We start from the raw sequence: 16438 nt of genomic DNA on the forward strand, positions 1-16438 counted from the left end.
CGCCTCTCTCTCTCTCTCTCATTCGGTTTCTTTCACATGTTCTCCTTGTCTCTCCCCTCCTCTCTCTCATTCTTTTCTTTCTCTCTCTCTCACACTCATTCGATTTTTCTTTCTCTTTCCCCTACTTATTCTCTTTCTCTTCTTCATCTCTCTCTTCCCACCGTTTCTTCTCTCTCTTTATATTTCTCTTTCACTTATCTCACTCCTCACTTGCGCTCTCTCTCTCTCTCTCTCTGCTGCTCTAATTCCTCCTGCTGGTTGGACCTGTTTCTCACTTCATGTGTACTGTAAAGTATATCTGCTTTTCTCAATCTGACTCTGGATCTCACTCACTGATTCACACAGGCACACGCACAGAGCACACATTCACACAGAGCTTAGAGCTTTTTCTGTTATCCCCACTATGAACTGTGCGTCTAAACCTATATATATGATCCAACCCATCTCTCTCCCTCTCTCTCTCTCTCTCTCTCTCTCTCTCTGCTGCTCTGCTAGTTTTCCATGCTGGGACAACGACAGATCTGTGTCCTCATAGTTTTTTTTCCTTCTTCCCAATGACTGACCCCTAACTCGATCCAGGCATTCCTAAGGGGCCCATAATTGCATCCATGTCTCTCAGAAGTGGCACATGTGTTTTGAATTAACAGCCAAATGCCTCTGACTCCCAGTCCCAATAAATTGTTTGCAGCCTCACCCAATTAGTAGTGAAAGATTTGACGCTCTGCGCTGCCGGTTGCGTATATCAGTGAAAAGCGGATTGGGAGGGGTGACATGCTTCTAGACTTCCCGAGTATGCTGAAATGGAGCTGTTGGGCTGAAGTAAACAGCAGGGTGCCACGCAAATTGACTCTAAACATTTTTCCCCTCATGCTCGGTACTTGTTATGGCATGCGTCTGAAAGAGCTCATGCTATATACATGTATGTATGCACAGCGTCAGTCACAAAAACCTTGATGGCTTACAGCTTACAATGGTAAACAGACAAAACGTTTCGCTCTCACCACTTTTCTTTACAAGGATAGTAAAACAACATATGCTTTTAACAATAGTTTGGAAATCCTAATATAAAATACTTATATCAAATCATTATTTATAACTATGTACTCTTCATACCCTAGAACAGAGCAGATCTAAAACGTGCACTGTCCTAAAGTTATTCAGTAATGTATTACATTAAAATACATAAAACCTATTATATTTTCTATACATATAGATTACATCTTCATAAAACACATGGGAAAACACTCTGCTTTGTAAGTTTTTTTTTTTTTTCACACTGTTCCTCGTTGTTACTGGTTGGCAGTTTTCTTCATGTAATTCTTCTGTTAATACTTTTCATGAAAGATTTGCTTATTATTTGAATTAAGTTATGATTTTCTTCCCTCATCTTTTGCTTTAGTCCTCTGCAGCTCTCACAATCCCACAAGCAGGACAGCCACCTGTCTAATGAACTCAGCCAACAATTAACCATAATCCAATACCAAAATCTTGCAAATATAAAGTGGTTGTATGCAAAGGTTTGAGTGCCCTTGGTAAATGAAATGCATGTTTTGTTGATTTTCTAACACATCCATAACAAAAATTGCAGTAAAATATCTTTCCATGTTTGTTGCTTGTAGAGGATGCGTTATTGTCATTCAGAAAATCAACAAAACATGTCATTTGACTAGGGGTGTTCAAACTTTTGCATACAAGTATATGTGATTTACAGTTAGTGGCATGTATATAACTTCATGACATGAAATGCACACACTCGTCCAGTCCTACAGCAACGCAAAGCTTATCACACAAATATGTCCACTACTGAGCACAGTGTACAGTTTCATCATGCCTTCAAAAAGGTTTAATAACACTGAGGTTAATGATTGGCTCATCACATTGATTTACCTCATTTCTATTTATTTTTATTGATTAATTTAGTGATTTTAATTTATTTAAAGAATGTATGTGGATCATTCTACTGGACTGGTTCCAAGTCAGAGTTGAAAACACGTTTCAGACTTTAACTGACTTGGACTTAAAACTAAAATCCTTTTGTTTTAAATTATGTTTATTTTATTTACATGATTCAACATTGAAAACAATCATAACACTACCAAAACAATCATAACACTACCAAAACAATCATAACACTACCAAAACAATCATAACTCTACTGAAACTTTACCTAATGTTTCAGTTATGACTTTTTCGGTAGTCACAGTTTGAGCTAATTTTGAGCAGAACTCAAAAACACTAGCCAGTACGTCACTAATAAACACAGCTTTGAACATGTTTACACAAATAAAATCATATTTTCATTAAAACACCCAAAAAATTACTCAATTGCAGAAAATACGTGTTTCGGTAGTGACAATTCTTAATGTTACACACTGATTTTTAGACTTTGGGACACATTTACTTCAAAATAACGAGATCTAACTGCTCACCATGTGGCCATGAGGCCCAAGGATGCAGCCTCACCTCCTGCTCTAAAATGCAGGGGTGTGGCTAAAATAAGGCTCTGCCTGAGGACCCTTTGTGTTTCACTAGTGACATGAAAACGTAGGGCAGAATGTTTTTTAATTGAAAAATTAAACTCTGACGAATGAAAATCTTCCAACTTCACTTGAAAAAAATAAAAAATCGTACTTTTTTTTTAAATACAAGAAAAAAATGTCATTAAAAATTATTTTCACAAGTTGAATTTTGGAGGTTATAGAAATAGAAAGTACCCTATAAGTTATGATTTTCTACATAATTAGCTATCTTCATTTATGCCCTGGGTTTAAACAGATCATAAACATGATCCCTGTAAACTCCTCGGGTCTGTAAATGTAATTGTTTTTAATAATTGGTGTTTGAAAAAAAAAATGTTGTTTAGTTTAAATTGTTGTTTGAACTAATTTGGTACAATGGTCCATATATGATAAGTAATACCTTAAAATCACAGGCACCTTACATCCTAATGCTATTACACAGTAAACATTCACATTTAAAGTGTTATTAATGGATAATAGAAGTGTGTAATTAACATTTAGACAGGGGATCCTGGCCATTTGTGAGTTAAGATTGGGGGGCAGCCTTGTTCAGAACTTTCCTCTGCCACCTTGTGACCTGTGATGCTAACGGAGAAACCTTTAGCAGAAAAACAGCACAAACCACATAAAATCCTGTTTATAGTAATACTGTGTGCCTTGGCATTTCAGCAAAGCCCTTTAATTCACTCCATTCACATAAGAAAACACATGCCCAAGCAGAAGGGTAAAGTTTATTCATTTGTGTGGAGCTAACAGCTGGAAACATATGGCTAACCAGACGTGGCAGGGGAAGTCCAAGCAGTTTCCTTAAAGTTTCTGATTCTGGCTAACCGAGTGGTTCATTAGTAGGACAAGCAGGTGACTCACTCAGTAAAGTGCTGAGTAGCGCAGACTCAGGCATGATATGCCTTAAAGCACCTCGTGAGTCACTTAGCCACTTTTCCAGAGCTTGGAGATCTGTATGACATGCCTGAACACATGACTGCTAACAACAAGCTATCTCATGCAACAGCATACTTCATTCGAAACTGTCTGCTGATTCTATCTAAGAGTAGAGTGCAACAATCAGCTTTTTAAAAACCATGATTCAGACATTGGTCACTTTAGTAGCTAGGCCACCTCATGAAGGACCTTCTGGGGGAAGCATGTGTTGACTTCAGTTGTTGCATCATAGAAGCCTGTTTTATTTTCACTATTTCCATGATGCAGACTCACCTTTGAGATGTAGGCCTTGATGCCTTCAGCCAGTTTAATGCAGGGTTCTCCAAACAGCTGGGCCAGATCCTCGGGGATATCCCTGTTTTTGTCCAGGGCGTTGAGCAATCCCAGGCATCGTAGTTCCTCTGTTACTCCCTGGCTCTTCACCTATCAATGGGCCAATCACAGTAAAGATTAAATTATCTTACTGACTAGAGAAGGAAATTAATGCAAAAAAATATAACAATAAAATGATACTTAAAGACATTTGCATGATATGAAATGTGGATCATGTGATTGTACTTTTTTTAAAGTTTGATAAGTTGGAATAGTTTTTGAGTACAATGTTTTTCTATGTTAATTCAGTGTTTCTTGCACTGTTCATTACTACATTCAATAAAACATGAACAATTATTCCCACTTGGCCTCTTAGTGCTTCCTTGAGATTTGAACTTTGATCTCCTGTCAACAGGGTGAAACTTTAGTCGGCTATGCCTCTGGGGAGTCCGTCTAAATCTCTTTTTAATGAAACATCAGTGTTCATTGTTCTTTAAAGCTGCACTATGTACGTTTTGGAGATTTGGAGGCCTCTCTGGTGGTAATGTGTAATTGCATGCAACATGTGGATGAACATTTTGTAACGACGGTTGTGCTTCTGACCTCTTTCTTGAGTGGATGAACCTGATGACTATGAGTACGGTGAAAGCATATTCAGAGAGAACTCAGTCAAAACTTGGTGAAGAACGTGTCTTCTGAGGATGGAGTGAATGATCTTTGTCAGTATAATGTAGATTTTGCATTTGAGAACTAAACATACCTTCTTTTTAGACCTTTTCTTATGGACGATGTGGTCTGTTTTTTTTTCCTCCTGAGTCAGTAATGCAACTTCTTTCAACTTTAACAAAAAAATTTACATTGTGCAACTTTAGCTACTAATACCTATTTTACGCTAATAATAAGACAATAACATATTGTCCTCTTACCCACCCTGAATGCCTTGCTCTTCACTTACTTCACTTGCTATAGAAATAGAGGTACTACAAAGGCAAAGTATTCACCAATCCCACTGCTTTGTTGAACTTACTGAACTGGTTAATGCTCAAGAACAATGGGGAAATCACTCAAGAAAAAATGTGGAAATCCCAAATAACAATCGGGAGCAGGACCAGAGGGAAGGTTAATGAGGAAACAATTCGCTTGGGGCCGAATGTCAAAACCAGGACACAGGCCATCCTTGACCCTTTCAATGGGGATTGGAGAAGGACATTCGCTGTGGGGCTTGCTGTAGCAAATCCCGTCAGAACATGTTCAGTTCAAAGTTTTCTGAGCCAGCTGGAGAAGTACACTCTCATGGGGCAAGTTTAAGTGACCTTGCTGTGAAGCAAGGCCTCCTCTACATTTTCCCCATTTCTTTTTCTCTCTCCCTCTACCCCCTTTTCCTCCCAGACCAACGTTCGCTAATCCTGAATCTTTGCAAACGATCTAGGTCTTGAGTTAAGGAGCTCTGCATGCAATTTGAAGCCTTGAGTCAGAAATTGCTTAGCGTCACGGTTGGTGTTTGCTCTTAATGATTCTTTAACAGTTGCCTCCAGAGCGTGACAGAGAGGGCATGCAGGGTGTAGGTTTTTTCCCCCTCTCGCCATGATGTTAACGTGTGCAGCAGGAATCAGGCAGTTAATGAGGGGCTTTTCCCCTCCGACATGCGGGGCACATGTACATAAAGCAGGCCGGACTGATCCAGGGCCAGTTTTATGGGTGCCGTCATGGTGGGTTGTACTTGGGAGAGGGCGGCTGACCTTTGATAAAAGCACTGGAGCCCTGCATTGTGCAAGGCACAGTCACGGGAAATGAGGCACTCATTTAATTCCAACCTTTGCAGATACTTGTGTGGTGGTTAAGGATATGATTTGGACAATTCAAACTAGCACAAAATCATAACATCTGGAGAGCACAATGATGTTCCTGCTTTAAGAGTCTAGCTTTGTGGTTTTCTTAAGGTTCTTAAGGTTAGGATTTGTGGTTTTCGTCATGGTTGTTAAGGTCTGGTAGGCTTGTCCTAAGTACTGGAGCGAAGAGCCCCTCTACCATACACTTGAATTACGAATCCCATCGTTTGTACTTGCTTAAGTTCAAACCAGAGAAAATGAAAAGAAGTAGCCAGACAGTGATCCTTTTGAAGGAAAAGTTGGATTGTTATATGTTGACTCGCATCCAATGTGTGGTTTACTACAATGTGCCAGTAATTGCTTCCATGCCAAAACTTTAAAACCATGTGACTGAAACAATACCTGACGCAATGCTACTATACTCGAACAAGCCATAACATCAACACTTAGCCATGTAAACTGTACCTCCACTATGCATCTAAGCGTGATCCTTCACAGAAACCCTGCAGTAGGCCCCCTCAGCTGCATGTAATGTATAACATGGCTTAGCAATAAAATATACAGCGAAGCAGCATAAAATCGACACAAAGTGCGGCATTAACTCGCTGGTGGTAGGGATGCAAGTGTGGGGTCCAGAAGGGGTGAGAGAGGGTTTTCTAATCCCAGAGAGGGTAGCAGGAAATGGGGAACAATGCTCTAGTGTTACCCCATGCTTTCTGGAGCCAGGGGGAAGAGCGGAGCAGAGCCGCCACTGCTGAACTTTCTGCTTCACTCAACATTCGCTGCTTTTTTGGAGGAAGGATTAAAAAGAGAAATCAGGCGTGTAACTCAAATCCATGCCAGCTCTCCCCCTCTGCTTGGCTCCATTTCTCTCTTTCTCATTCTATGTTTTTCTCTCTCTCTATCTCAGTCTGACTCTGTCTGTCTTCTCCGTCTCATCTTCCTCTGTCTTAACTGCCCCCCCCCGTGATGTTTTGTTTTTCCTAATTCCCCCTGTGTCAAAAAAGGAAAACAGAGTAAGGTTCATCAGCGCTCCGAAATGTTTATGTGGGATGTCTCACTTTGCTCCTCAGCCTCGGTATTGAGAAACAGAGCCCTGGAGGAGCAGGTTGTCTGGGCAAGCCTTGGAGGACAGCTGTTTAAAAAAAATTCTTTCTTTCTTTACATTTGTCCTGAACCCACAAGGTGAGTGCTCTCTCACTCTGACTCTGAGAGGTGTTATGAATTACAGGGCCCATGTCAAGGAAGACTGACTTTTCCCTTTTTTTAATGAAAGAGTTTGATGTAGTATGTGAACATTGTTAAAGTCCATATAGTCCATATATGGCAACTAAGCTGCAAAAACAGCCCATTTAGAATTTTTTTTTGTGATGTCATAAAAATCTATGCTTTTACCTACATCTACCTCTTCAGCCTACAGCAGTTCATGCTGAAGTTATAAGAAGTGTTTTGGCCCAGGCTGCTTTTATAAGGGAGGCATAGTACAGGGCAGCCAATCAGAACAGAGCTGATTTACATATGTCAGTCTTAAAGGCACAGTAACAAAAACCAGGCTGTACAATAGTCATGTAAAAGTGAATTACTGACTTTTTTTGGTTTATCAAACCACACAAATGTTATAAGCAGACCTCAGGGGGGTGAAACTGTAAGATATGGGCCCTTTAATTCAAAGAAAGGCAATGCAAACCAGGGAGATTTCACCATCGAGACTTTTCCTGTCATCAATACCTTTCTGAGAAATCAATGCTTAAATGGGAGTGGGTGATAAGGCTTAAAGGTACACAAAGTGTTATAGTTTCACTTCCCTGTATGAGTTAAGTTTCCAGTTCCTCAAGAGAAACTCACTATGCAATCTCAGCAGTTCAATAACCCAGGAGCTCACACCTGAATACACAAACACACAGCCAATCACGGATCAGAGGATACCAATGACAAAAATCACCTACTCCAAGTTGCTACGGGAAACCGTCTTTTTACTCATAATCTCCTTTGTTTTGGCTATCCTCACTGGCTCGTAAATCTTTCGTAAATGACCAGTGGAGACGGGCCCCATTGAGAAGTCATTGTGAGGCATTTTCAAAGGAGCTGTGGTCAGTCTAACAGCACTCGGTCCTGCTCCCTTCTGTTCTGCTTGGCTTCGGCTCTGACTCACCAAACAGAGCGCTCCGAGCATACTAACTATGGGCTTGACAGTGGAATCGGGCCGATCTCCTGCAGCCAAAACCGCCGAAAATTCCTATTAAGGAAGTCAAGTTCTCTCGAGAGACAGGAATTCCTCTTTTGGTTTTTTAATTAATACAAAAATCAGACTTGACACAGACAGCTTGGACTAATTACCGAACACGTTTAAAGCTTGGGACGCTTGATGGGTCTGGAAGAATGGAGCTCATCCAACCTCCCTGCAGAGGTTTTGATTAAATTAAAACAAGAAAGCACATCTGATCTGCTGGCAAAATGCAGCTGATTAAAACGCTCTCTTCCTGAAGTATCATTTCCAGGACAAGGCAGAGCCTGAGGAGCCTGAAGAACCTGCTGTGCTGTGTTCCTGTGTGACAGGGCTCACTAATGGGCCTTAATGGAGAGATAGCGTGTTTTTACTAGCCGCACTGGTTGAGCAAACTGGAGCTCCAGTTTACAGCCGTGTTTCGTTATTATGGCAATATTGGTCTTGCAATCCTTGATAACGTGGGCCTAAACAGAGATGTTTACATGCCTGAGGACAACATTGCTGCTAGTCTGTCCCATCTGGCCGCTGCGCTGTGTGTGAGCGCAGGATATTTACGTTAGCCCTGAAGAACCTTCATTAGGCTGCAGCTGTGTGTGCAAACGTTTCAAGCACAGTCTATCACGATTCTCTGCTCTTTTTTTCATCTTGCCTCTTTGGAATTAATGGCTCTCCTTTTGGTGACCAAGTGCACTTTATATTCTCTCCAAATAAACTGCCCGTGTTTAATCTCTGAAAACATTTTCTTAAGACTGTGTACTGTGTCCATAATAGAAATACTATCAACAGTAGAGCCTTCAAACAATCCAGAAGACATTATTTTAGTCAGTTTTATCAAAAAGCATTTCACAAGACCATAGCAGGAGGATGAATTGACAGATTGTGCGGATGAAGGACATTGGCAGTGTTAACTAGAAATGACTTTCTGTGTGTCTTTGTATGGATTCTAACGTGTGCTCTGTCCGCTCTGGGGGCAATAAAAAAGACTAAATAGCTCCACATCAATCTGAGTCAAAGATACTCATCTATATCTTTGTGCTTATGCCAGCGCTGCGTTTAAGTTTAAACCTTGTAAAATAGTTTGTGTCCCACTGGAAAAGATCCATGCCCTCCTTTGGGCTATGAATCCACAAGGAAAGGCAGCCAAATTTAGCCGCATAAAGGCTGTTCTGCATAAAACCTAAAGTTTAGTCCAAGAGAGGAGGCAGGCAAGAGGCAAAAAATGACAGAACGTAAAGAGAAAAGGAAGAAGGAAGGAGATAAATAAAGAAAGAATAAAAGAAAGAGACAGAGAAGTTGAGAAAAGGGGGTGTGCAAGTAAGGCTTTTTTGTAGATCTTGGCAAACGAAAATGTCACAGGAGGTTTACATGAGGGAGTTGGAGAGAGAAAGCCAAACATTTGCTTGCAGGGTATAACTTTACACCAAATTTTGTTATTGTTGATGAAGGCCTCTTCAGAGGACCCTGTGGAGTCGAGCTGGGTGGGAGAGGGAGATGGAGCGCCTCGAGTGGGCACGCAGACGGAACAAGCAACACCACTGAAAAGCAGCCTCGCTAAGACTCAGCACCAGAATGGCTTAGTCACAGGCCCAGAATCTAATGACCTGACCTTAAACAAAGAAAGGCTGATTCAAATCTGGCAACCGCCTTTGCTTTTGTCAGGCGTACATAGACAGAAATAGGTCAATCTCAACACCAGTGCAATATCAGCGCAATCCTCTTACGTGAGAGTTTCTCCTTTTGGTCTTCTCAACTGTTTACAGTTCTTGATGTGACCAGGAGCTGACCTTATTTTCTTTCTCCTCAGAGACATACAGCGTTTACTGTGCATGATCTCATTTAACGATGCACTGATTATATGGGCTAAAGAGCAGAATCTCCTCAGATTGTGTGATATGGTCTTGGCAGTCATTTCTGCGAACACTGTTTATGCCTTTTCAAATTCCTAAAATAACTGTGGAAAGAAGTTAAGGAATATCGTCACTGTCACATCAAAACCAATTTTTCGTCTTTTTAAAGTTTTTTACACCCTTTAAAAATATCAACTGTCCTTTAAACTATGTGAACATTTCATTATGAATGGACCAACAGAAACAGTCAGAATTAAAGCACCTGTATCACTGAAAACTGAAGTTTCAAACAGTTTGATGTAGTTTGCTAAAGTTTCAAAAAGTACCTTTCAATCCTCAGTCCACACAGTCCATACGTAGAAACTAAGACGCATAAATAACCAGTTTTGAACTGTTTTTCTGATCTCACGAAAACAAAGACATTTACAAATATCCATCTATTCAGCCTACATCAGTTTAGCCCCACACATTAACGCTGAAGTTATAAGAAGTGTTTCAGCCTGGACTGCTTTTTGAACAATATAATACCAGACTGCCAATAAGAACAGAGCTCATTTACAAATATCAGCATTAAAGGCAAATCAATGAAGAGAAGTTGCAAAATGATCATTTACAAAAGAATTATGATCAGAAAACCACATAAATATTAGGAGAAAAGTATAGGATATGGGCCTTTTAAGGATAAAGTTGCCCTTTCAGACATTTGATGTGTTGGTACTACATACAACCCCTTTATAATACAATTTATAAACAATCAGACTGGTTTCCTTAATTGAATAACATACTGACAATGGTAAAGGATGACAACGCAGGTAACAGTGAAACCACATTACCTCATCAAACAAAAATGAGGACAACAATGAAACATTACACATCACTAAGTGGTCTAAACCCAAACTGTCCTTGGCCTACCCTCAGTGGCTTACAGCAGTCGACTCCCTAACCCTAACCACAATGTCTATTTTAGACCTATTTATGGCTACCTCCTCACAAATGGGAAAAGTCCCTTTCAAACATTCAAGAATAGCTGAATAGATCCAGCATCCAGAGATGAGACAGACGAACAATGTAGACCACACTTAACCAGCACCAGTGTGTGTGCTGTAGTGGATGGGTAAGCTTTTCAGATGGAAAACAAGTTACAGGTTTGAGCCTCCACAAATGTCAAACGGTGACAGAGATGCATGTGGGCCTGCATGGATCTGCTGGAATCCCTCCAACTGAGAAATTTACAGCGTTCCTCAAGGATTTATGTCGAAAGTGCCTGAAGTTTTTTGGCGGGTTCGCAAAAAAACAGAAGCCACCACTTTTTATCTGTTCTGCTGGAGAGTTACTGAAGAGTTAGGCATACAAGGGAGTACTTAGGTGACCTAGTTATGTCAGATAAGTCACAACAGGTTTACAGGAAATGCAAGTGAATGGAATAAATGTAAAGTTAATCTCTCAAAACAGGTTGCCTGCTGTGAACTGGCACCACCACGAAAAGATCCCATAAAAAAACTTGAAAATCTAGTTTCACTATTTCATATATGTATGTATGTATGTATGTATGTGTGTATATATATATATATATATGCATGCTTGCATGTTTTAAAATATATGTGCTAAATATATTTAAATGTGACTTATTTGAATGTGAACATGTAAATATATGTTAATATATACACGTCAATGTACTGAAATGTATGTAAACTAAATATATGTACATATATTGCAAATATATATTGTACACGTGTAGAATAAATATATGTACATATATTACAAATTTGAGACATATTCTAGAAAAAAAATGGTAATATATTTCATTTGCATATGGGAATAGTTCAAACTAAAACATTTTAATTACAGACATACAAAAATCAGCCCTAACCCAGGTGTTAACTGATACCTGACTTGTAGGAATTGATGTATGCTGTAATGTAGAATCTGTAAAAAAGGCATCATAACTATTGATCATAACATAATTAAGAAATCAATGAGAAATCTTTGCAAACAGTTGGCCATCATGGCAGGAGAGTCCATGCTTGTTGCTGTTGGCTTGCGCACAGCTGTTGTGCATAGTTAGTTGTGCTGAATCTGTGCGTAAGTAACACTAAAGAATAATCAGTAGAATAATAAGCCAGAATCAACTCACGTGGGATAAGGACATGTTTAAGTAGACGAAGAGCCCTGTGGTGGAGGCTATCTGCAGGACCACCACCACGATCACCACCATGGCAATCCACAGTTTGGACGGCGACTCTTTTCGGGTGTTCGCCGGCACCATCATGTAAGTGGTGGACTCGCTGCTGACCGACCTGAAGTAATCCTGGTTATTCTGAGTGGCCATGGCATTCCTAGGTCGTGAGTGGAGCAGGAAAAAAAAACTCACACAAAGACAAAAACAACGGCGGAGCGGGAACGAAGAAGTGAAATCAGGGAGTGTGAGTAAACTCCGTATTCATTGAGCGTGGCGTGGGAGGAGGGAAGTCTGGACGAGCAACAGGCAGGCGCAGGGCTGGGTATTTTCCACCTGTTTTCAGACAAGCCCCGCCTCCCTGCGCTATGATTGGCTGATTTCATGCCTTCATCTGCGCTGGGATTGGCTACTGGTTAACCAACAAGTAGCCCGGACAGCTTGTAAACCACTACAAACTACTAGCCAATCGGAGCGCAGAAGGGCGGGGCTCTCCAGAATACGGGTGGGAAAGAAACTGATTCTTCCAGGAGGTTTATGGTAAGTGATGGAGATGTATTGACCCTTGTTGCCCGCTGTTTTACGCTGTTTTAAAGGCTTTCCAGACGCACTCTGAACTAAAACACAACAGGCAGCTTATGTACACAGTATATTATGAGAGTAGAAAGTAAAAAAAGGATTCTATTCATAAATGCTAGTATAGTGGGAGAGATCAGGAGTTTTTTATTGTGCATTAACCACAATATGATATAGGATAAAAAGAGTAAACTGTATGAAGTAGGTAGAAGAATACAGAGAGAAATAGAGAGAGAGGAGAAAAGAAAGAAGAAGCCAGAAAGAATAAGAAATTGTGCATCTGTGTGATACAAATATTTATATATTTGATCATTGTATCACACAGATGCAACTTTCAACAAACAAACAAACAAATAAATAACAGGTCAGATGAAATACTCTTCCTTCACCTTGTTTGGGAGAGATAGTCGTTTGTGTGATAAAGTGATTGGTAGTTGGCTGTGTTTGCCAAGTAGAAGAAGAAAAAGACGAAACAACAACAACTCAGAAGTCTTAACTTGTGTAAGTTCCCTCCTGAGCGGCCCAATGACAGGCTAACCTAAAGAGAACATAAAGAGTAGACATTCCTCCACACTCGAGATACAGACTGTCCACTAAATGAAGCGGATAAAACTTTCTCAGAATCTGGCAGTGGTGGCTGCGTCTCCCCTCTGAGGTAAACAGCTGGAGAGGAGTATGATGGGAGAGTCGAGTGAGTGAGTGTGGGTGTTTGTCTTAAATGGGTTTGGTGGAGATAGGAGACAGATGTTGGGACATGCAGGCTGAATGGGACTGGTAACACCCTCTCAATCTCCTCTGTGTAACCAGACCAGTGGACACTCTGACTAACTCCAAGAGCTCAAAAACTTGAGGTTTTCAAACCTAAGGGGGACGGGGCCAGTAACTTTGATTTCTGCTGAGTTTTTTCTTATGTATGAAAGTCACAATGTGGTAAGCCTACTAGGGTCACCTCGATACTAGAAGATTGATTTTGATACTTGACACTGAACAGTACTAAAAAAAAAACAAAAATGGATCAAAAGTGGATCATTCTCAGCACTGCAGTAACACTGATGTGGGGGTGGTGTGTTAGTGTGTGTTGTGCTGGTCTGAGTGGATCAGACACAGCAGTGCTGCTGGAGTTTTTAAACACCTCAGTATCACTGCTGGACTGAGAATAGTCCACCAACCAAAAATATCCAGTCCACAGCGTCCTGTGGGCAGTGTCCTTTGACCACTGATGAAGGACTAGAGGATGACCAACACAAACTGTGCAGCAGCAGATGAGCAGCAGGTGGACTGACAAGATAGGAGTGTCTAATAGCGTGGACAGTGAGTGGACACAGTGTTTAAAAACTCCATCAGCACTGCTGTGTCTGATCCACTCGTACCAGCACAACACACATAAAACGTAATGCAGCTTTAAGGATGCTTTTGGTCACCTTTATTTTTAAGAATGACTTGGATAAATAAATAATTAAAACTGTACTGAAAGTACAACAGCAAATGGTTTTTATATTATTAATAGTAATAATCTTACAAATACTAATAATAAGCACATTTAATACATATAAATGAAGGTGAAGGTGCTTCTTATGAATATGCAAATAAAACAAGCATTAATGGAAAAGTCTCATTCAAAGCTAAAGTGAAAAATGCAAATCTGTGAATACAGCCTATAACAGTGGGATTACAATGGGAGTGGCTTGTTTGAGAAAGTTTTTAGCTGTGTTTTCAGAGCCATTTTTATTAGCTTTTTATGAGTATGAGTAGACAATGATTTCCAAATCTTTGGAGCCTGAAAGCAAACATTAAAGTTACTTAACCTGTCAGTAAGAAAACAGCTCATGATACGTAACTCAAAGGCCCATAAACACTTTTATATCAGGGATGTTGTCACATCAAACGTTATGTAATATTAGAACAAAACACAATAGAAATTTGATTTTGCATTCATTTATTTAAAAAACTGAGATGTTATTTTTGAAAAAGTAAGTACACCCTGACTTCAGTAACTATACTGCCCCCTTTGGCAGAAAATCACCAAACATGGTTCCTGGTACTGTGGCCAAACAGCTCTATCTTTGACTCGTCTGTCCATAGAATGTTGTTTCAGAAATCCTGGTCCTTGCCTAGGTATTTATTAGCAAATCTCAGTCTTGGCCCGATGTTCTTATTAGACAGCAAAGGCTTCTTCCAGGCGCATCTCCAATGTAGGACAAATTTGTGCAGTCTTTTTCTAATAGTAGATACAAACACTTTTACATTAACAGTTTCAAGAGCTACCTGCAGATCCTGAGATGAAATTTGTGAGTTCTTAGAGACTTTTTTAAAAGAATCTTACGGTCTGCTCTCTGGTTAAATTTGCTGGGACAGCTTGGCCTGGACAAGTTGGTGGTGGTTTTAAATCTTCTCCATTTGTATGATGATCTTCCAGACAGTGGAATGATTGACTTCCAATCATTTTTTGCATATCTTCTTTCCCTTCCCAGACTCTCAGGCATCTACAATTTTTATTCTGAAGGCCACAGAGAGCTCTTTTGATTTAGGCATGTTGATACCACACAGTCCAATAAAAAAGTAACAAAGAGCAAACCAGACCAGATATCTGAGCTTTCTCCAGACTTTCCTTCCATAGCAGAGTGATAATCATCAGCACCTGATCAGGATCACCTGATTTAACGCCTTTAAAGTAGTGATATATGTAAGGGTGTGCTTATTTTTTCCACACAAGGCAATTGCTATACTGTTTATTTCAATTATATATGGAGTGACAAAAATGTTAATTCTAAGTGCCACTTGTTAAATTCTATCACTTTTATCAACACTGTTTAAATGAAGACTTGAAATGTGTACCTTCAAATATATTGAAAAAGCCTAAACTTTCCATACTTCTTTACATGACTATAGGTCCATGAGGTGCTTTGCATCTAAAAGCAGGCTAACATACAGAACTCCCCATGTTCACCAGTGCACATACTGAAAGCATTTTCTCTCATTTGCTAATATTTATTTTCACCTTATATGTTCTTTTGGGCTCTTTTCCAGCACCTGTATAATTACATAAATACAATAGCTTGTTCTCCATCATCACTGACCCGAATGAAGTGTGGCAGTATACTAAAAGCCCTGATTAATCGCCGCTGTGAGTGAATGTATGCATTATACGAAGGTCCGTGCCACGAGGCCTGCACCGGTTTAGGGAACTCTGTGCATATTTCTGGCTCTTGCAGGAGAAAAATAAATGCATGTGTTTCAGCCCTGAGGAGAAGCGGAGGGATTGGAGCTGGGAGATTTTCCAGAACCCCTGCGATCCATTCAGCTCCATACGTCTTAGCTCTGTTGTAATCACCCTATCCCTCTCCCTTGCTCTCCTCCTCTCCTCCTGTCCCTCTGCGGTCTTATTGCAGCCCTTGTTTCTCGCTCTTTTTTTGCTCCTTCTCTCTTTTGTGGCAGTGGAACTCCCTTAGACACTGGAAACGAATACTTCTCCAGATGCTGTAACAGGGCTGGACTGAAACCCATTGTGTCTTCTCTGGACCACAGCTGCGATGTCAGCACCTCTGAGTATGTGTGTGTGTAGTTGCTGTTACGCTTAGGCCATGGTCGCCAAGAGTGGGAGAGAGTGGGAGGCAAGAGTTCACTAAAGCACATTCCTGCCATGTTAGGTATCTGTGCTCAGGGAGTATTAATGGGATGCTGTAAAAAGTCTGCTTTTACAGTCTCCAAAGCGCTGCTCTTCATAACAGCCCTTTCAATCACGACGGCGAACATGATGGCGTCAAACAGCATTTCGGCATTGCGGTTTTTTAATGCTTGTCTTAACAGCGTTTCTTTATTATTACTGATGTGTGAAACAACATTCGCTCAAACAATGCAAAGGCCTTATAGCCAAGTATGTGTTAATGGGGCTACCCTTAACACCCTGATCTGAGATCAGTTTTGATTGTTATGGTCGCGATTACAGTTTGGTTTAGAAGAGGCTGATCTTAAACAGTCAGACTGCTTCCTCATGTGTCCTCAATCCATAA

At 40.4% G+C, this 16438-nt stretch overlaps 1 protein-coding gene across 2 annotated transcripts in view; it reads right to left on the bottom strand.

Moving 5' to 3' along the window:
* Window positions 1–12141, bottom strand: part of tnfsf10l (TNF superfamily member 10, like) — a 28425-nt gene extending 16284 nt beyond the window's left edge. Inside the window, exons 1-2 of one of the 2 annotated variants that reach the window (XM_036597189.1) lie at window positions 11811–12141; window positions 3735–3884 (exon numbers count right to left, since the gene is read on the bottom strand). In XM_036597189.1, the coding sequence (XP_036453082.1) occupies window positions 3735–3884; window positions 11811–12005 (345 nt within the window). In that variant the 5' untranslated portion in view covers window positions 12006–12141. The remainder of the gene's footprint in view (window positions 1–3734; window positions 3885–11810) is intronic. The other variant, XM_036597188.1, reaches the window with a different exon arrangement.
* Between the last annotated feature and the right edge of the window lie 4297 nt (window positions 12142–16438).

Source organism: Colossoma macropomum, unplaced genomic scaffold, assembly GCF_904425465.1.
Source record: "Colossoma macropomum unplaced genomic scaffold, Colossoma_macropomum, whole genome shotgun sequence".
Taxonomy (NCBI): domain Eukaryota; kingdom Metazoa; phylum Chordata; class Actinopteri; order Characiformes; family Serrasalmidae; genus Colossoma; species Colossoma macropomum.